Raw genomic sequence first — 21,576 nt, 5'->3', positions numbered from 1 at the left:
ATCCATCATGTTAAACATATCGAATACTGAACAACCAGACATGTACTCTGCCCACAAGTGATTTCTTCTTTGATTATCATATCCCGTTCCATCCACACTAATACCAATAAAGCACCAAAACAACCATAAAACTCCAACCACTAATCCATGCTATCTCTCTCCCCTCAAACCCCCCTTCTCTCCATCATCCCATCCATCCACCCATCACTCAATCCTGTCTCCACAAAATCCCTCCCCCAACCCAATCCCAAAAGCCCTTTCCATTCCCATTTCCATTTCCCACTCCCCTTTCTTCAAAACTCCAATCTCCATCTTCATCTTGATCCCGATCACCATAAACATCTCTCGCTCTCATATTCGCCACATTACTCGCAGCACGTTCAGTCTTCCTCCTAGCATATCTCCCATCCTTTTTCCCGCTTCCACTTCCACTTCCACTCGGTTGACACCAACAACCTGGTTTATCACAATCATGTATTTCATCCTTATCTCCTCGTTCATGCTTTTCCTCTTCCGACATCTTCTTCTCACCACCACAAACCTCTCCCCCCTCCTTCTCTTTCCCCTTCTCCATCCCTCTCAAAACTAACTCTCTCAATTCCTCCACCACACCCCCAAGTCTCTGAATCTCCTTCTTGTCCCCCTCTCGTTCCTTCTCCCACCATTCCTCCCTCTTTATTCTTTCACCTTCTTGTTTGGTCAATAAATACTTGATCAAACATTCTACTCTCTTTTTCTTCCGCCTCTTCATTTCCTTTCACCGATGCATTCATATCACTCTTCTCCATTTCTGTAACCTTTTCCCCCATGATTTCAGCTTCAATCAATCCCTCCATTTCCATATCATCCAATCTCCGACCCCCAATAATCTTACACCCGTGTTTACATCCCATCACTCCAGGTCCCTCTCCCAAAATTTCTATTGATCTCTCAATATCCTTCCGCTTCTCTTTCTCTCTTTTTTTCACACATCCCAGGCCCTCCAACTGGCTCGATAGATATCTAAAAGCCTCTCGCTGATCCATAAAATCCCCCTCACTATCAACATATCTCACCTCCACCTTCTTATCATCCTTATACTCCTTATTAAAGCCCTCATCAAGTCCTCTCAACTCCGATTCATTATCACCACCTCGTTTTCCACACTTTTCTTTCTCAGCCACCCCTCCAAGACTCATCTCGCTCTTCCCGTTCTCTTCCGCTTTCCTTATCCTCTCTCTCTCAATCTCTTCTCTTTTTTCAAGACTCGGCAAGTCTGAAAGCTTTTCTATATGCAAAGAACACGGAGTCGTACTATCAAATAAATCCGCAATCCAACCCGAAGATACATCAGATCCCACCTGACAATCCCTCACATCCGAATCTGACGTTCTCGTCGCCCCAATACCACCAACCACCCCCCAATCACATTCCTCACTCTTCTCATCCTTCGTATCCCAACTTTGTCTCTTCCAATTCGCAATCTCCCCCTCCAACCCTATCTCATCCGCGGACAACTTTTTAATTTTTTGCTGTGGCATCGCAATATCAGACTCATTTATCCTCAGCCCCCCACCAACCGCCGACTCCCTACTCAGAAGTTGCTCGATCGAAGTTTTTGGAGCAGAAGCACCCTTATCCCCAAGCTCAAGATTTGTCGAATTCGGTACCATCAGATCCTTCTCAAATTGTTTAATTTGCTTTTCCTTCAAGAATCCATTCACCGCACGCACGATCTTCTCTATATCTCTTTCCTTCTTCATTCTCTCCACCATCTTCAATAATCCCAAATCCCTAACTTCTCTCATCCACTTTATCTCCTCCATTTTTATCCAATCCCCTCCCCCCCTCGCCAATCCTCTCTACTTCCCAATCTTTCCCATAAACCGCACTCCAAACATCCTTCATTTTATCTCCTAACCGCCCCCCCATCTTCCTAAAATCCTCTCCCCCAAAATCAACAACCCCTTCGAATTCCCTCTCGAACCTCCCAATCATATTCTTCAACTCCTCAACCTCCCTCCTCAAATCTCTAATCTCCCCCTCCATCCCCTCTACCCTCGAATTCTGAAAAAGCTTCCCCAACGAAGAACTAGACGACTTCATCAAAGTAGGCGATTTCGACCGATTAAACCTTTTGTAGTCTCTTTCGAGGAGATGGGGAGCGAGCACTTCCAGCCGGAGACTCCGCCGCTAGTAACGGTGGCGAACTAGGGCCATCCCATTGAGGCATCGAACGTCGTATGATGGTAGGAGCTACAATTCTCATCAGCACCATTCATTGCACAACCCAAACATAACAATCAGAAAACTCACCATCACGAAACTTAACCCGCGAACTATCCTTCGAAACCCTCTCATTCTCATCCTTCGTGAATTCCGACGATCCCAAATCTATCATCTTCACCGGAAGTTTATTTTCTTCCCCTTCTCCAATCTCACTTTCTGTATCAATATGCCCCATCATCTTCCCAAAACGCGCCATCAATCCCTTCGAATTGACTTTCCAGAATTTTTCCATCTCCTCTTCAATCTCACTACATGCTTCTTTTTCCAGGAACCATTCCTCCGATCCATTGACGTCAGAATCCTTAGAATCATCGACTCTAAACGAAGCAGGCGAAGATTGATGAAACCAAGTCATATCATTCGCCCGACAAGGTTGTGAGAATGCTCTCTCTTTCGCAGGATATTGCGAAGCTTTTCTCTCCATAGCAATACTCCCCAGTTCCTGCGATGCATTCTTCTCATTTATCTGCGATTCAAACATCCGGTAACTCGCTGGGGTTTTCCCACCCTTTTCTCTAACAGTGTGATAACGACCATGCTTCGGTGTCATTAACTGTATAACCCTCTGATGCACAGGCGAAAAGCGCTCGGAATTCGCAATATCGCGTTCATTCTCGCGTTCAACTGAGTCTTCACGAGTTCCCTTGAAATCTGAAAAGGCCCCATCATTCTCATCCCCAGGAATACTTATTTTAACTTGTCGACATGGAGAATCTGACAATGTGCAGTTTTCACCATCCACACCAACGCTTACACACGAATCATCCTCGTCTTTTTCGAACCCAGCCTCAGTATGTTCTCTTTCCCCCCTTCCCATAAAAGATAATGAGACCGGACTTCCAAGATTACTCGAAACCCCCTCTATCCTAATCGCACGATCATCCTTCTCCTGGATTTGAGCCGAGTAATCCCCGCCTACTCCCTCACTAGTTGTCACCAGACCACCTTCTCCTAAACCACGATCCTTAAGTCCACTCGCACAAAACTCTACCTCTTTCAGCGAACTCACCTCCCCAACTATCTCATTCCTTTTGCTAGAACGAGTAGGAGAAGGCGAGCGATAAAGACCCTGCTTAGCCTCATGAATCAAATGAGGCACTTTGAGAGAAAACCCTCGGATACTCTCTCTGCGTCTATTCTCTTGCGTTGTATCGAGAGCTTTATCAACAGATTTCGATATCTCATCCCAGAGTAGTTCGTGTGCACTTTTGCCGATTTTTTCCGGCTCTTTCTCTTCTTCGAGATTCAAATCGATATTGATTTTATGAGTAAACTTTATATCAGGATATTTATCCTCCTTCTCGGTTTCAGAATCTTGTATGCACTCCATATCAGAGTAACATGCCGGCTTATTTTCATATCTGGAATCGAAAGCGAATTCTTTAATGTTAATAGGAGTGGAAACGTCATAAGACAGATACCCATCTGAAATTTCAGGTTCCGGAGTATGCATCGAATCCACCCTGAAAAGTCGTTCAAGCTCATTTTCGCTCTCAGAACTATTGATATTATCACAGCTAGCAATCGATGCGATATGAGAATCCGGCTCGTTTTTGCCTCCAGCAAACGCATATTCATGCCAAACAGCTTGTGTATCTTCGGCAGGCATGTCGACGACGTCTGATGTTGTTGGTAAACCCGTTGGAATGCTATGTTTAGAACCCACGGATTCCTTCTTGGCAAATACATTATTATCCGAATCTTTCATTCGATCTTCCTCCCCCCTACTTGTTCGAAACATCCTATAATTACTCGCCATAATACGACTGAGACCTCTTAATGACGGAGAAATTTCATCTTCGTCCTCTCCGTTTGAATCATCCATATCTAATGGCGTAATGCCATTCCAAATAACCTTACTCGGGGTAGATGATTGTTCCAACTCATTTTGAAGATTCTTGTTCATCTTCTCTTCCCGCAACATCTTCAAACCACTTTCAATCTTCCCAATCGTAATGAAATCTCCCTCACCATCGAGCGACCCAATATTCAAAGGCAAAACCATATCTTCCTCAACATCATAAGTTGGAACACTAACAACAGTAACAATCGACTCATCAGAATCAGTTTCAGACGCTGTAACAGAGTCTACTCCCGAGTCTCTTCTAGGACTCGGACCAGGACTTGATTTCCCAATATCCTCACTGGAACTCGAACTATCCATTCCCGACCCAATTTTAGCACTACTCTTTCTCTTCTTGAGGATTGTGCCAGTCTTTATAGGAGTTCTCTCTCTTCGTCTAACAGTCTCCTTCCCACTGGCCGAACCCGAGCCAGCCCAAATATGCATTTTGAATATTTTGTCAATCAATCAAAGAACGAATAATGAATGAGTAATATTGTGCGTGGTAACTAATTCACCACGAGACACCCCACTTAACTGATACAGTACCGGCTTTGTCCACAGGGAAAATTTGTTCTAAGGGTCAATCAGTATGTCAATATAAAGATCGACCCAGCATGTCCATTTCCAGGGCCCAGGACAATCAGTACCATCCACTTACCCAGATCCTTATCCTTCGCTATTAGGTTCTCCAAGGGTACAGCGTCTGGAGTCAACGGAGGGTCAAAACAAAAAAAGTACGATATTCTCTCTACAATACGAGCGAAGCTCCGAACCGGAATCCGTCCCCCTTCTTTGGTAGTAGGCAAAAGGCTATTAGGGATGGGAAGAGTAGTAGAATCGTACTCGACTTCAGTGCAAGCTTCTTCAAATTGGTATTCTTGTAGTTCGTGAACCGATTCTATGTCAATGCTGTGTTCGTATTCCTTTTCCGTAATTTTGCAGACGCACAAACTACTTTCGAGGATCGTGTAGGCCTTGACCACAATCTTGATTTGAATCTTGAATATTTGCGGTACCCTGTTCAGATATATAGGACCGCTAGGTGGGTAGCGGGGTAGAGGACGTTTCCCGCCGAGTATTTGTTCCCAATTACGCTTCAGATACCTCTTTTCTATTTGTGGGAACACGCGTGTCAATTGTGTTGCAATCAACTGTTCGAATTGATCTCCAATATCTGTGCCGAACAAGACCTTGATTTGGAGTTGTTGACTTCGTTGGCATGTGTTAAACAGAGTCTGTTCAAGTACAGCAACGTACGCTTTAAGATTATCGAGATTAACTTTTCCGCTGTGTCGTATTGAGCGGTGATGGCAGAATTCTTCGTACACCTTTTCGACCTGTTCCTCAAGCTCGAGAATTTCTTTATGTATATACTCAACTGGCTCGTGCCTTTCTTCTACTATCGGAGATCCAACAGTAAGTGGCAAGCCGTTGAAGTTTCTCGCCAGGAATGAAGAAGAGGGGTGGTATCCCAGTGGTTGTGCTGGCTGTGCCCAATGGTAGGATAATTGGCTCTGATTATAGTTATCTTGAAAGGTAGCCTGTGCTGGACTTGATGACGGTGGCTGAGAGGAATTTAATAATCGTTGTTCTTGATTGGTATGCAAGGCTCCCAGTGATTGCAAGCTGCCAGGTGCTGGTGAGCTTCTCGGTACGCCCACGGCGCTTGATGATCGAAGATTATGTGCTTCAGTTGAACCCGTATTGAAGTGAGTTTGATTTTGGTTGTGATGTCCGTCTCTATATGTTTGTTGTAGCTGAGCTCCTTGCAGCGACTGACCCCACTGCAGCGCCGGCCCACCCTGTTCCGTCCTTGTCTCTCTTTCCAAATCCAACCGCTGTAATCGACCTGACAACAGACTTTCTTCACCCTCTTCATTCAGTATCCGACGTTGTCCCAGCTCAAAAGACCCGGCGTTTGGATCCATTCACGTTCATATAAATCAACAAAGACGAAAAACGACTTTGATGAGATATGAGACGAGTTGGAGACTTGAAGTACAACTCAGCACGAAATGGGACTCAAAGTGTTGTGAGGATGAAGTGTGGTGAGGATGGTTGAAGTGAAGAGGAAGTAAAGTAGGTAAAGAGGTCAACGAATCTCCCGATTGAAAAGGAAACCACCATTTCAACTCTAGCCACAACAAATCAAAAGTGAAACAAAGCAGGAACGGCCATCCCTTCAACTCAGGGAAGTAGTCCCCCCATTCTCTCGCTCCTCTCAGCTATGCAATTTTAAACACCATGACGATTTTGATTTTGAGAACAAGCGGCAGACCAAGAAGGAAAGAGCATAAGCATTAAGAACTACTTAGTTCGCCTGTGCTCATGATTTCAATTCAACACATCACATCACAGCACTACCCAAAACACAAAAAATTAAAATATAATTCTTTTACGTTTCTCATTGCTGAACACCCTGTCATATCCTATCCGATCATATCCTATCTACACTCTCCCTCCTCGAGCTTTCTCCCTTTCCCCTTCCTTCCCCTTTCCTCCAAACCCACTATATACATCCATCCATCCATCCATCCAATTTACACAATTTACACCACAGCAACAACCACAATCAATCTTATGAATAACGACAACAACATTCAACTATTGTTTTAATTCCCTATCCACTCACTTTCTCAACGATCCATCATCCATTCCTCCATCCTCCAATCTCCCCCTTACTTTCCATGCTTTTCATCCAACAGAAAGACTAGCAAAAACAACCAAACCAAACCTATCTACAAAACTTTTTCTTCCCACATCCCATCTCTTCTCTTCTCTCCTCTCCCCCTTCCTCCTTTCCCCCAACTCAAACTCAAAGAAACAAACAATAGTAGAGATTGTGTCATCTATCCTTCCCACCTCATCTTCCCCTCCCCCCTCCCCCCTTCCTCATTCATCCCATCCCCCCCTCTTCCCTCTCTTCCCCTCCCCCCTCCCCCCTTCCTCATTCATCCCATCCCCCCCTCTTCCCTCTCTTCCCCTCCACCAACCTCCACAATAAACAAACACAAAAGAAACTCAACTACGAATATGATGATGACCCTCCAAATCAATCAAGCCAGTCAATGGCAGTCCCAGCAAAAATCAAAGCAAGCAGAGGAAAAGAAAAAAAAGTGATTAAGATTCAATGAAAGTTTCCCATCCCACAAAAACCTCCCAGAGAGAAAGAAAGTAAAAGGAAAGTAAAGTAAAAAAGGCGATTCGCTAGATGGTATCATGGTATCTTATCTTATCCTCCACTTACAGCGCTGCGCCTACTGACTATGCTCCAACTCTACTCCTTATCAACTTGCTATGTATTATTTCACTCCTCTTTTATCCATGCCTAAACAATCCCTGCCTATACAAATCATCTCCCAATCCCAATCCCAGAGTCTTTCTCTTCCACCCCTCTTCCATTTGGCGGCAAAGGTGGTAATTGTTTTTCCAAGCTACTTCTACTAATCATCCTCCTTAAACTTTGCGGTCTTCCTTGATTGTCATTCAAACTTGGAGGATAATCTTTGGCAGGCGTAGCTGGCCTTCTCTCGTCATCATCATGTGTACTTCTGATACTCCTTCCACTTCTTCCTCCCGTACTACTCGCTTCTCCCATTTCCTCGACAACTGGAAGTATCTGTCCCTGTAGTCCATTCGTCCTTTCCGCACTTGGGCTTCTAACTGTCGACACTGTTCTAGACTCGATATGCTCTCGCCTTCCATCATGCTCAGTTCTCAAGGCTTCATTTTCAGCACGCTGAATCGTGGTGTTGTTTGTGACGGTACGGTGCATATGTGCACTATTCGAACGTCGACGCGTGGAACCCATGGTAAGGTTGGAGTCTGTGTGGGGTACGGGTGGGAGAGGACATTCTTCCTCTCGAGCAGCTTCTTCTTGAGATTTTGTGATTCCCTCAATGAATTCGATAAAACGGTCGCCATAAGGTTGGGGGTTGATTGGAGAAATCAATTTCTTATCATGCTTGAGACCCTCTGTTTTTGTGTTAGCTTAGATTACACATAGAACATTGAGTTTACTTACTGAAAAGATGTTCGAGTTTCTTGAGAGTGCCATAATGAGTAAGACAATCAATAATCGACAAGAAGAAAATTTCCTCTCCAGGACTATTATCTTCATGTGTAGCTCGAAATCCGCCGTCATCACTATAGAATGTGAAATCTTTCTTGTTTTCTTCTTCAATTTCATCCGGCATTCGTGAACTGCTTTGACCCATGGGAATTGGCTTTTCCTGCTTGATGATCTGGCGTAATTCTCTAGCTTTCCTAGCACTCTCCAGCTTACTCGGCGTTCTCATTAAAGGTCCAGGTGGTCCAGGGTCATCTACAGGACTATCTCCCCCAGGTTGGAAGACTTGTAAAGTTTTGTCTCGTAGATTTTCTTCGTTCCCCTTAGTCAAATCATGTATTCCGACTAACATACTGTAATCCATAATCTTCAGTTTCTGCAATAATGCTACATCCTTCTCCATTTGTTCGAAGAAGACTCGTCTCTTCTCCGGCCCGAATTCCAGATGAAGGTTTCGTCGAAGCCAATTCAAGTCCTTGAGCGTAGCACGGGGGTTTTGTTCTAGGTTCTCCTCTTTAAAATCTCTACCAATGGTTGACCCTTTCAAATCGAAGGTTTGATGGACATCACGGTGCGGTGGGAACAGGTTGTTCATGACCACAAAATGAATCTTTCTTCCATAAGGAATCTTCACTCGATGAAGTCCATAAAATTGGGATAGAAGTGTATTAGGATTATCCTCCACATGGTGATAGTAATCCTTCAAAATCTTCCTCAAGAACTTATGCTCCGAATGATGAATCGTTTTGATGATATATTTGTAATCTCTCGAGAAGTAAAAGAAACTTCCACTCTTTCCGGGTGATCCTAATTCAGAGAGAATGTATTTGCTTGTCAAGGACATGAGATAATCCGCAGGATCCAACTTGAACCTTGCCCGAAGACTTCGGAATACCCATGGTGCATAGTCCTTGAATTTGAAATCGTACTTTGCAGATGGGGTCAACTCATTCCCGGTACTGTGTATATTATTAGCTAAGTCATTCCACACATGTTGATTGTAACTTACATATCAAACGAGAATTTGTGCTTGGCCTCGAAATCTGCATCAGTTAAAGGTCTATCAAGCTTCGCGTTCGTTCTCGAAACGGTAAAACGAATGCCTGTCAACATATTATATGCCGTAACCCAATTAACATGGTTTTGATCAACTTTCGTTCCAACAACCACCCTATCATCATCTTCCTCATCCTTCTTTCTTCTCTTACTCGCACGCTTCTGTCGTACAGCTTCTGCCCATCTAAGTGCATCCTCATCCGGAGGGACCTCCTCGTGAGGCATATTAGAATGTATCGATTGTGTATTTCGTCTGTTGATACTTGAGGATCCACGTCTAGCACCTGCTGTTGCTACCGAAGTTGGAGAGAATCTTCCACTCGTAAAGACGGCGTCATTACCATCCCTTGAATTCCTACCCGAACTAACTTTAGGAACTTCCAACGTATGTCGATGCTTCAACTGAGTAGAACCAGGGTGTTGAAGAGAGTTTTGTGAAGGTGAAGAGGGCGGTGGATACGTTGGAGGTGAAGAAAGTGAGGAAAATCTTTGTGGTTGTTGTGCTTGTAGTGGTGGCTGTGGTGAAGTACCTGTAGAACGACCTGGCGTTTCGGGTATAGGTAATGAATTATTAGGTACTGGCGTCGAAGGTAATAAAGGTGATTGATAGGTTAATGGACCTGTGCTATGAGGATGTGGTTGTGATTGAGGACTCGAAATTCGATTCTGGTGTTCACTATCACTGGTGGTGATTGGTCGTGGTGAGTCTACGGTAGCGTTGGATATAGTTCCATTTGTTGATGCAAAAGAGTTTCTATCTCCAGCACCATTCGATAACCTGTTAAAGCCATTTGCAGGACCTGGACTCCTCCTGCCATTCTGGGATGAACCATTGGGTTGTTCATTTACCGAGTATGTGCTGCCATTCATCGAAGAACGAGATCTGTAATCCCAACTACCTGCGCTGGATCGACCGTTTGGTAAGGAGTTTAAGGTTGGCTCATGATGAGAATCTCCATTCATTTGGTGCCTGGCAGTCGTCCCATTACCATTTGAGTGAGTATTGGAGTGAGTATTGGAGTGACCATTGGAGTGACCATTGGGAGCACTCCCACCATCGATATATACATCCGATCCGTTCTCCAAACCATTCCTTATTGAATTATGTGTTGAGGTTCTACCATTTATGCCATTTATGCCATTCGCACCATTGAGGGATAGTTTTTCGTGTGAATTTCGAAGATGGCTGGGGAGATCCAATGGGGGTCGGGATGACGAAGAATACATAGAGCCTCCTGTGTCGTCATTTAAGAACGATGGCATCTCTTCGAAGTGTGGCATTCGTGAAGCTGTTTGATGGGTATCGAGACTAAGTCGCGTTTGTTGTTGATGTGAATCGAGAGGGTTTGGTGGTAGTACGTACGGTACGGGTAGTGGATGTTTAAAAAGGAGATTACGGGTTTTGCGGATGCGGGTGCCAATTGATAGTGCGTGGGTTATTGAGTAAGTAAGTAAGTCAGTAATTGACTAGTTGTAATGAGGGTTAGAACCAGCTGGAATTTGAAGAGGAATAATTGGATAGAAGATGTGAGCATATGAACATATCAGCATATCATCATTTCTTAGGTGGGTGAAAGAGAAGATTGAATTGAGGTTAGGCCATTTGAAGGATTTATTATTAGTGAGAGAAGTTAGAGTGAGCGAGTGGTGGAGTGGTGAGTGGTGAGTGAGTGAAGACTAAAAGTAGAGAGAGAGAAGTTAAAGAATTGCAAGGTTAATTATTAGTCGGTCGGTCGGTATCGGGATTAATACTTTGCAATCAGGGATCAAAGCAAGTGTACTCTGTACAGTGAAAAACACTAGTAATTAAGAATTTAAGAGGTTCTGCTATTTTTTCCTTAAATAGACAAGCCATGCATTCGTTCTTGAGCCCTGGTGAGGGAGGTGAGGATTGAAGGAAATGGATGATGGGAGTGATGATTGATTACTATATCAAATGACTGGAATTGGTGAAGTTGGAAGTGAGTCTTTTCATGGTAGTCTGTTGAGGATCTAACTGGATTAGGTACCTGGCTACTTGTTATTTCTAGCTATGGACTTGTGCTCTGTACAATAACCTTCCTAGATACCTTCCTACCCATATCTCACAACCCACCACATGGGAAATTTCAACCAAGAGCCAAGTTGGCCAAAGAAGAAGAACAAAGAAAGTCCATCAATATCCAAGACGAACTATGAACACGACTTACAAGACGAAGGAGACCGCAATGACAATTAATGTATCTAGTACATGTACCTTCTCTTTTAGTGAAAGACGACAAGCTTCAATTGTTTACAAAGGATCTTGGTACTTTACACAGTTTTCAATATTGATACAGTATTATGTATTATTATGATGATGGATATTATGACGATTATTGATATTATTATATCATATTCAATACATGTTCAACATCCTAATCTTACATCTTCTTTCCATCCTCCATCAACCCCATCCATCAGCCACAGCCACAATCATCACCTGGGCAATGGATATCAATTACTCAAACAGAAACAAAAGAAAAGAAAAGAAAAAAATCTATTTTCAGAAACCATCCAGCTGTTTGATTCTGTACCTATTGCATACACCTATGCATGACTTTCCCACCTGTGGACCTACCTATGCATAGAAATCGAACCCTCTCATACTCCAAAGGACAAGAAGAAAAAAGAAAAGAAAAAAAAAACAGATTACGGTATTCTCATCAAACAAATCTTCATTGAGATCCATTTTTTAATTTATTATGGGGTTAATTTTCAAGGGTCTTCCTCTTTGTTTCTTGTAAATGAGGAGGTAATACGCTTGTGAAAATGTTTTTATACTCTATATCTATGAGGTAAGTACTTCGTAGGTATTTATATATTCGAGTATGAAGACCTATGAATGAATGAGGTTGTGTATTCTCAATCAAGTTCTTCGTATGTACCAGTATATTCTCCAAAGTTATAAGAGGAGATGAGAGAATAGACTTTATCATCAATAGGGGAATGAGATTACAACGAACGATACTCCATTCAAAAGTTATACCAGTATAATTAATATACATAGTTAGATATACAGTCAAGTCCAATTGATCAACCCCAAATATCAGACGAGAGATATATCATTCATTCGTGATACAATCAATCACCACCCACTCAATCTAGTTGGTCTATCTAGCATATTTTTACATTTTCACAACCCGTCGATCTGTATGATCTTCTACAACCCAGAAAGAGATCTCTGAAACAACGGTTTCTCATTCATTCATTCACTCAATTCACTCATAGCCTTTTCAAAAATAAAGAACAAAAGAACAAAAGAACAAAAGAAAGAACAAAATCTCCCTCACAGAAAAATCCCATCTCATCGTATCCAATACGTTCGTTCGTATTTAATATGCAGGAATCCATCCATTCAATCATTCAACTGTACTCCGTAAACACTGATAATACTCACTTCCCTTCCAGTGTCTACTCAATTCTATCTCATCCATCATATCCTAGAATAGCTACCGGTAGGGAAATTTAAACCCCACCACATCCACATCCACACATATAATTTACCTGTCTGAGCCTGTCTAAGGACTCGTACTCCACACCACCCAAATAAATCCTTCCACATGGCATCAGCCCTTGATTCAGCCCTTTCCTTCCTTTCCTTTCCTTCCTTCCCTTCCGTGCCCTTCTTCCGTGCTGGAAGATGGATATACAAATCGGAATTGGAACAACAGCAACAACAACAGCAATGATGATGATGGTAATAATCATCATAAGAAGAACAACATATCGAAATCAAAATCGATCTCCAAAATCTCATCCTTCTACAACTCAACCCAACTCGTCTATATCATATCTCCCAATCCATTTTCCCATCTCCCTTCCTCCCACTCACTAACAGGACCTTCAAGTCCCTACACACACCCCTCCCCCCTCGTATCATCATCTCCCAATTTTACTTTTTTACACACATACACACCGTAAATATAGATATTGATTCCACCATCTTCATCTCCATCATTATCCCCATCATACAAATAATATGCAAGTCTTTCACACGCACGCCATCTCCCCCCAATCTCCATCCATCTCCATCCTTAAAACTACCGTACCTAGCAAATACTTAAACCCGATACTCCAAAATTCACCGGTGTACATACTACAGAGTAGCACCAGTGGGCGAGTCGGCTTATCCTACCTACTAGGTATCCAGCTCAGCCTCAGCGCGGCACTCAGTGCTCGTTCATGAAGCTAGGTAGGTTTGGAGCTACCCAAGCGAGCCACGGCAGTGTTGTGCATCTATCTGTTCATTGTGTTTGTGCTACCTAGGTATGTTATATCTGTGTCTGTGTGGCACTGACAATGCGTTGTGTTATTAAAAGATACGAAGGAAGAGGAAAGGAAGGGAGTGGATCACCAATATCTCATATTTCTCTTGTATTTCTATGCTCAATTATTAGAAGACTTACTATACCATCTAATTCATTTCTGCATCGTTCTCTAGAACCGCTTTCAAGTTCTGTGTAGGGAGTAGTAATGATATATGTCTCATCCCTCTCCTGTTCTCTCCTCCTCTCAGACCTCACTCACTCACTCATTCATTTATCAAGCTTCATCAATCATCTTACTTGCACTGATAGACATGTAGACATTTTCTCTCATCACTCATCTCCATCTTTCATCACTCATCTCCATCTCTCATCCTATATCTACCTCAATAGATAAACATTTATTGTTCACTTCATCACCCGCTAGGATTTGAAATCAAATCTGAAATCTGAAATCTAAAACTCACAAAGTGCTTCAGAACAATTTGTGTATTCATGTATTGTATAGTAGTAGTAAATTCAAAATCGATTCAGTCTATCTACAGCTAAGATACACTGACTAACGTATTGTCTATATACGTAACTATGATTTTTATAAAAATGATATTATATCTAATCCATGGTTTCCGGAGTAGAGATTATTCCATCACTGTTTAGATTGTATGTATATGGGTAAATAAGTAGGTGTAGAGTTTGGATTTGTTTACATAGAGGAACATATCATAGAATTGAATAAGTTATCTATCATATAAGTTAGATAAACAATACATTTCTTCCCTATTTACTTCCTTGTCTAGTATATCTAATATCTATCCATCTACCCTTGGGACTATCGGATCTCTCCACACATCCCAAGATAGAAAACTAAACCACACCTACTCAAACATCTCGATATCCAAATCCCTTTTCCAAACTCGCGATTCTATCTACCCCTCTATTCCTCCCTCTATCACATTCACTTATCCTCACCCAATATCATTCATCACATTTCTCAAAAGAATAATCATTCAGTCTCCTACCTACCACCTCCTAATGAAAAGAAATGATACCTCACCTTCCCCTCACCTCTTCCCCTTCTCCCTCCCTCACATATATACACTTCCCAAACTCCCCTCATACATAATTACACCTTGATTTACTACTTCCTCTCTCTCCCTTCTCTCCCTCTTCCTCATTCTCTTATTCTGATCTCTCTCTCTCTCTCTCTCTCTCTCTCTCTCTCTCACACACACACACACACACTCACACTCACAAAGAACATCCAATCCAATCCAGCCCCCCGTTCCCTCCCCTTTCATATATATATATATATACCTCCCTTTCCCCCCTTTCTCCCAAAATCTCTCCCAAAATCGCCCCCCTCATATAACCCCCTCCCCTCCCCTCTCCTTTCCTTCCCCTTCCCCTTCCCCTCCCCCCCTTCACACAAACAACCCAAACCAAACCAAACCAAAACATACCCACAAAATCCCCCCTCCCATCTCCCACGAGGATCCTCAGAGAAAGAATAATATTCCATTTCCCATTCTTTTCCCCCATCACCAATACGGACCCGAATGCAAATCCCAAAATAAACAAATCAACCGACGCGTCGCGCGTATACTCTTTGTCGCACCTTCACCATCTTTAGTTCTTTCTAAGCTCTGCTGTATTGATGTATGCATGTTTTGAAATAAATATCTCTTGATTTATGCTCGAGCAAAAGGAAATGGAGTACAGCAAATCCTCATAGTAAAAAGAAGAAAAAAAAAATAGGATGGTCCCCGAAGATTCATTGAGTAAGAATCAAATCAACCAACCCACCACTGAAGAAGTGAAAATATGAGAATACAGCAAACTCTACAAGGACAATGGAAAATATCACAGCAACACAAAAATAAATGAACTTGAAAAATCTTTATATTCCGCTACCTTCAGGTTGTCGTTGATCCTTTGTACAAGTACAACATAATCTGATATCCATCACTAATCGCTATCACAAAATCCCAAGTATCTAGAAACCCGACTCTCCCAACGCCCATCCATACCATTCCATCAGTCCAATACATAGTTTCCTAGTACCTGTAATTGTCAAAGGTTGTAATTTTGAACAATTACGCTTATAACATATTCCCAGAACCATAGCAGAGCAGAGCACAAAAAATATGGAATCCACAAATAACAAACAAACGCGGTCCAGTCACGCGTAATATCCCATGCCTTACCAAACGCCTTACGAACAGTTCATTAGAAAGAAAGATGCTTGCAAATATTTTCCTTGAGAAATGTTTATGCAGTAGCAGCGGCCTTCTTAGGGGCAGCCTTTTTGGCGACGGCCTTCTTTGGTGCAGCCTTCTTAGGTGCATTTGTCTTGGTGACGCGTCCAGAAGCGGTCTTATTAAGGATAGTGTCTTTAGCAACTACTGCTGGTGCCTATAGTCTTTATTAGTTATGTTTATGTGAGTGTGTGGAATATAGTCGACTTACGTCTTTAGGAGTGGTAGCCTTCTTTGCCTTGGTGGCTGTAACTTTCTTCTCCTTTGGCTTAGCAACAGCCTTTGGCTTGGCGACGGCCTTCTTTGGTGCAGCCTTCTTCTCTTTGGTGGCGGTAGCGTCGACGGGCTTCTTCTCCTTGGTAGCAGTTGCCTTCTTCACGGCAGTCTTCTTTGGTGCGGCCTTCTTCTCGGTGGCCTTCTTTGGGGCCTTCTCAGCTGGGGCCTTCTTGGCTTTTGGTGCAAGCTTAACTGTGCCGGAGGAACCTGGAGAGGAGGGATTAGACATTGGAAGGGTTGGTATGGGGTGATGCAAGGAGGGGCTTACCCTTTGGCATAATGAAGACCTCCTTAGCGACACCGTTCTTCAAGGCGCGGTTGAAGAGAGAATCGAACATGCTGTCACCGGCATTGATCTTGTTGTTGGCCTTGAGGTACTTCTTAAGTTGGATACGGCTGTGTTGATATTAGTATGAGATTCGAGTACGAGGAGTTGTTTTAAGACGCGTCGAGTATTGAGTGTAGGGAATTGTGCGAAACATAAATAGGGAATCATACCTAGATCCATTGCGCTACGAAAGAATGTTAGCATATGTATGAAACGTACAAGTGGATGGAGGAACCAGAACGTACCTCTTTCAAGTTGATGATAGCATCAATGATCATGTCTGTTACAACGCGTTAGTAATTGATGTGTGGGAAAATGAAGCTCCACGTCCGATGCATGAGAAGCATGCGATCATAGCCATGTATAGATAATGTGCATGCGACGTGGTGTTGTGGATTCGGAAGCTATTCCTTACCTTGGTAACTGGCATGGTCGGATGGAGCAGCCTTTGCCTTTGGAGCAGCAGCGGCAGTAGTAGTGGCGGCCTTTGGTGGCATTTTGAGTGATATTGGTAGAATGGATTTAAAAGTAATAAATTGATAAACTTGAGATAATGAACAAGAAAGTCCAAAAGGTTATGATTTGGATTGATTGTACGTGGAAAGTTGTTGGTATGTTGAAAGGCAAAAGAGGTTCCGAAGGTTCATGTTTGGGAAGCGGGGGGGGTTTGTTTATGTAGATGCGAGAAAAGGTCTTGGTGATCTTTCCACAGTTCTAACGGAATTGTTACTACTAGTCCGAATTAAGCAATTAATTATAAAAAATGCAAACGAAAGGCATTTTAGAACTCCAATTTTACGGAAGCTAATTGGTTTAAAGGAGGGAAATGGGTGCTTAGTTCGACCGTCTAATACCCCCTCAAAGCTTTCGCCTTGATCATGCGACCCCAACTCGACTTACTCGGTTTTTTTTTCGCACTTTTCCACATCCCCCTCTCAACTTGGGGGAATCTGCCACACTTTTCTTTCTTTTTTATCTGGGGAGAGAGGAGGTTTTGTATTTCCCCTTGATATTTGTGAATCTTTATATTCCATCAAAACTATTTTGATCTTTCAATTCAGCGAATTGATGACAATAGCACGCGATGCTTTTGATAGATGATTGATATAAAATTCACATCGTCGAGTTTGATGAAGTTGACATGTCTTACTGTTTTGCTATTAGACACGGGGAACGCGTTCTACATTACAATATTTAATGTTATTAGTGATTTCATCAATTAAATAGTTACATCAATGATACTTTTGTTCCAAAATTTGAGTTGTGGTTGCGAGTGCATCAGATTGAATTTTGTGTCGAGATATTTGTTGTTTTTTGAAGCATCACGATCTTTTCTACGTATCTTCAACATACGCCCAACAATCAACGAAACTACCTTCAATTGTTATAAATCTTATATGAGGGGATCCGTATTTGACATATCATCAAGTGTATATGAAAAGAATGTTATTTTGACTTGTTGCTGCTTCAATTATGGGTATCAACGAAAGTTGGCCAATTTTTGACTCGCGATTATTTCAGATTGCGACCGAGACCCCAACTACTTTTTGGAATAATTCCCTCAAATTTTCATCAATGCCGATGGAAAAACATACAAGTTATTGACCATTTCTTCACATTGTGAGCCATACATAGTTATCTGCATTTATCTCTTGGGCTTGCTATGCTACTGTACGGAGTTTGGCAGGCATACGCAAGGCGGCAGTCATATCATAGAGCACAAGACGAAGAACACTCTCAACATCATTTCGAGAGGTGAAGAATTTTTGAAGAGACTGTCATTTTCACGACATTTCTCTTTAATGAATTTCCATAACATTTGGGAATGGCGAGCACTCTGGTGCAACTTTGTCCGGGTGTTCCGAAAGAGTGCGACCGAAAATGACTCGACTTGGCAAAATCAAAATAGGATTGTGCCACAAATGTTTAACAGATGTCTAATACAACACAGCCTCAGTTTATTTGAAATAAATTTCTATCTAAAAAAATATTCATTATTTTTCTAAGCATGTGAACAGTTTCAATAATTTTCATCGCAATGTGCGGTTGATTGAACTGTTGTGGTGTTCACCATGCCACATACCATTCGGCCAACTCATCGCCCAATTCCGACGCTACTCCGATCATACCACTCCCGATACCAATTTCCAAACCGAATCTCTCGACTTTGTTCAGTGTCATCTATAATCGCATATGCATTTCCGGAAACTATCGTGTCGATGCCACGTATATTGTTTCAAATTTTTCCAGCACCAGATATACTCTCCTACAATAACAGCATATGTCGGCAATTGGTCAAGTGAGGCTGATTATACCGACCTTCAGTATTTCTATCAATGACGGCGGTAGGTAATGATACGATTTTCTTCATTTCGGATGCCGTCTACTTTCATTGACATCGTCCTTTCGTACAATCTGGCCAGGGAGCAGGTCTATGCAAACCTATATGCAAATGGCTACGGCTGCTACTCAATTGCTTGGAGTTCAAGTTCTGATTGTCTTTAATATCAATAAAGGCAACCAATTCTTTACTTCGATCTTTACTTCGGGTTGGGAGGTAAGTTACAAGTTTGCCACACAAGGAGATGACTTTCTGGAAGTTGAGATTGGCAATGCCTATCTAATTTATGGGGGGAATGCATCTCAAAGTGGCTTTCAAGGAACGTTACTGTGGGATGCATCGTTCATATTCACTCTATTTGACGCACTGCGCCTGCGTTCCTACTGTTAACCAACTGTGAAGTGAATGAGATGTCAATTCTTACATCATGTTCCTATTGGCACCAAAGCGGCAGGGGTCAAAGCGCCATACCATGTGATTCGCTCCCTCCCTCTTAGCTTATACCTCGTCATCAATGCAGGGGTCATTGGCAGAAATTAGAGCCTAACAACGTATTGCAGCAATCCGAAACGATCCAATGCACGAGATTTCTGAGCATGATTTGCATCTTAGGGCAACGAATATTTACCATATGAAAACAGATACGACGATCGATAAGTCAACCGATACTCTTCTCCCGTCGATGCTTCCGTTTTTCCATTCTCGAATACTTTGCTTCGCATCCATCAAGCACACATCAACCGTTCCTTCTTCACTCGGTGTAGGTTAAAATGGAGAGAAGGAACGATAGCATCGATATAAGACTGGCAATTTTTCATAAACAAACGTCAAGAGCAATGGCATCAATTTAGACCACCAACGCAATGCGTAACAGAGTCATCTCCTCAGAATGCGACTTTAACCTATGTATACTTCTTGTTTTGAGATTGTCTTCCTCGGATTAGGATACGCAGAAAAAAAGGAGTTCTTTTTGCTCTAGGAATTTCCGAACATGAACACCGTTCTGCCCCAATGTGCCCTACGATTACAAAGTTGGAAGTTAATTCGAAAAGTTAGTAAGTTGTATGTGAAACTTAAACTTCAGGTCTGTTTACTGTTTCTCCTTCATTTTTCTTCGCTATACTTTGATCTTCTACAATACCAATCCAGCAACAGAATCAGTCTGCAGCTGTAACTTCTAGTCATAACGCTCTCGAGATGGATCCTTCTCCTGCCCCACAAACCCCGGATTTCATCCTAAGCATCGTTCCAGACTTTCGCAACTTTGATCTCACATGGAATAGAGAATGCATTTATTTACAATTTGAAATCTTTTGCGATCTTCCCGATCATAGTGGTAACATCGGCATCATGGCGGGCCACCTAGTCAATCGCGCACTTGCAGAAAAAGCAGGATTTGGGAGAGCGATGGAAGATATAGATACTGAATGCAGCTTGACAATGGCGAGCGTGATGTTTGATGAATATGGTCAACTGCAGCAAAAATGGTTCCAAGGGCCTCGGAAGGGTTCGGGCATTTGGGATGCTCGTATAAACATTGGCAATTTTCTTATGATTGATTTGATGAGAGTTGAAGAGCAGTATCGTCGCAGAGGCTTTGCAAAGTATTTAGTGTCCGGATTGCTATTTAAGATGAGAGCCTACAGAATCGACATCTCATACGTTTTCACATATGTAGGAGAACTGAAAGGAACAGCAAGAAGAGATGCGATTGCATTTTGGAGAGCAATAGGTTTCAAAAGAATTGGACTGTCCCACGTATTCTGTTTTGCTATGTCAATGGATGACAAATCGAAGATGCCGGATGCGGAGATAGAAGACGCGGAAAGAGATACATATGATTCCGGCAGTTCATATTCCACAGAATATGAGTTTTCTTCTCCAGCGCAAAGTCATGAAGATGAATCATTGCCCCAGTCGCTAACAACTGAGAGATTGAACGAGCTGGACGAATCCCAATTGCCACCCTTTGGTGAAGAGGGTGCATCGGAACATTCAAACGGCCCGAGTCCACCTATCGATGAAGAAGCTCTAATGGCGGAGTTGTTCAGCCCAGATAATCAGAGTTCACACACTAGTGTCGAAGGGCCAAATATGAGCATGGAAGATCTATTGAGGAATTATTGTCGGGGAGATGATGAAGAAGACAGTGAGGATATATTTCGTTTCTCGCCGTGAGAAGACTGGGGTTTGTTTCAAAGGTTGCTGTGGAATATCGGTATGGGTTAATGGGAATAGCTTGGTGGCAGGATTTGGACCTAGGAGTTAGCATCACTCATCTTCCTGTAAGATTGGGACAGCGATCAAAATGTATATTCTCTCTGCAGGTTTCGTTGCATGCCCCGGTGGTTTGACTGGAATTTTGATGAATAGATTGATAAGGGTATGGTATATACTATTTGTCCATCACTGGATGGGAAGAATCAAACAAATTGTAATACAGGAACTTGAAACGGTATCATGAATAATATTACTCTCTATATCCCTCTTTCTCACTACATACCTTGTGGCCATATCTAATATCTAAATAACCATCCTACATGTACAACGCCGGATGGAAGGAATTCAGACTCGCTAGAGTCACCTCACGCAATGAGCAAACATCTAACGCGAATCCAGAGATTAGAGATATTCATTATTTTCATTATCGCTTGCTATCGCGCAAAAAGTATATTTGCAGGAAAATTTTCACAAGGTTTCGTACGAAGTATCAAGGTTCCAAGGTTAGTCTTGAAGTATTGGTGCCTTGAAATTAAGGTTACATGCGTATTGGGAATTATTAATTAGGGGTGGCATCAATCAATATCTTTCATCATAATAAATCTTGATAGACGCGATCTCTCAGCTCAGA

The 21,576-nt window shown here is 42.4% G+C and overlaps 6 protein-coding genes across 6 annotated transcripts; 1 reads left to right on the top strand and 5 right to left on the bottom strand.

Annotated features, from left to right (window-relative positions):
• Positions 1 to 208: 208 nt before the first annotated feature.
• EAF01_008552 (uncharacterized protein) lies at positions 209 to 1,805 on the bottom strand (the record flags this gene model as incomplete). The annotated part of the gene is made up of 2 exons (XM_038916808.1): positions 209 to 687; positions 875 to 1,805. 2 exons carry the CDS (start codon positions 1,803 to 1,805, stop codon positions 209 to 211), a joined length of 1,410 nt encoding a protein of 469 aa, XP_038768170.1.
• A 302-nt stretch (positions 1,806 to 2,107) lies between these two features.
• EAF01_008551 (uncharacterized protein) lies at positions 2,108 to 4,558 on the bottom strand (the record flags this gene model as incomplete). The annotated part of the gene is made up of 2 exons (XM_038916807.1): positions 2,108 to 2,235; positions 2,296 to 4,558. The coding sequence occupies 2 exons, from the start codon at positions 4,556 to 4,558 to the stop codon at positions 2,108 to 2,110; spliced, it is 2,391 nt and encodes a 796-aa protein (XP_038768169.1).
• Positions 4,559 to 4,625: 67 nt separating this feature from the next.
• Positions 4,626 to 6,042, bottom strand: EAF01_008550 (uncharacterized protein; the record flags this gene model as incomplete). Its single annotated transcript, XM_038916806.1, has 2 exons — positions 4,626 to 4,687; positions 4,773 to 6,042. 2 exons carry the CDS (start codon positions 6,040 to 6,042, stop codon positions 4,626 to 4,628), a joined length of 1,332 nt encoding a protein of 443 aa, XP_038768168.1.
• A 1,055-nt stretch (positions 6,043 to 7,097) lies between these two features.
• EAF01_008549 (uncharacterized protein) lies at positions 7,098 to 11,159 on the bottom strand. Its single transcript, XM_038916805.1, has 3 exons — positions 9,193 to 11,159; positions 8,139 to 9,142; positions 7,098 to 8,089 (listed from the first exon to the last, which is right to left on the bottom strand). The coding sequence occupies exons 1-3, from the start codon at positions 10,518 to 10,520 to the stop codon at positions 7,467 to 7,469; spliced, it is 2,955 nt and encodes a 984-aa protein (XP_038768167.1). The 5' UTR covers positions 10,521 to 11,159; the 3' UTR covers positions 7,098 to 7,466.
• A 4,634-nt stretch (positions 11,160 to 15,793) lies between these two features.
• Positions 15,794 to 16,881, bottom strand: EAF01_008548 (uncharacterized protein; the record flags this gene model as incomplete). Its single annotated transcript, XM_038916804.1, has 6 exons — positions 15,794 to 15,937; positions 15,992 to 16,263; positions 16,325 to 16,452; positions 16,555 to 16,568; positions 16,630 to 16,664; positions 16,800 to 16,881. The coding sequence occupies 6 exons, from the start codon at positions 16,879 to 16,881 to the stop codon at positions 15,794 to 15,796; spliced, it is 675 nt and encodes a 224-aa protein (XP_038768166.1).
• A 3,041-nt stretch (positions 16,882 to 19,922) lies between these two features.
• EAF01_008547 (uncharacterized protein) lies at positions 19,923 to 20,903 on the top strand (the record flags this gene model as incomplete). Its single annotated transcript, XM_038916803.1, has 1 exon — positions 19,923 to 20,903. The coding sequence occupies one exon, from the start codon at positions 19,923 to 19,925 to the stop codon at positions 20,901 to 20,903; it is 981 nt and encodes a 326-aa protein (XP_038768165.1).
• Between the last annotated feature and the right edge of the window lie 673 nt (positions 20,904 to 21,576).

This window comes from Botrytis porri, assembly GCF_014898465.1.
Source record: "Botrytis porri strain MUCL 3234 chromosome Unknown BPOR_011, whole genome shotgun sequence".
Classification (NCBI taxonomy): Eukaryota; Fungi; Ascomycota; class Leotiomycetes; order Helotiales; family Sclerotiniaceae; genus Botrytis; species Botrytis porri.
This window is presented reverse-complemented; position numbering and strand designations above follow the sequence as displayed.

What these genes read in the sequence shown, in the direction of transcription:
- EAF01_008549 (XM_038916805.1), bottom strand. Translation starts at nt 10,520, where the DNA reads ATGCCACACTTCGAAGAGATGCCATCGTTCTTAAATGACGACACAGGA. An exon ending in CACAAATTCTCGTTTGATAT is followed by an intron (nt 9,143 to 9,192) that starts GTAAGTTACAAT and finishes TAATATACACAG; the next exon opens with TACCGGGAATGAGTTGACCC. An exon ending in GAAACTCGAACATCTTTTCA is followed by an intron (nt 8,090 to 8,138) that starts GTAAGTAAACTC and finishes ACACAAAAACAG; the next exon opens with AGGGTCTCAAGCATGATAAG.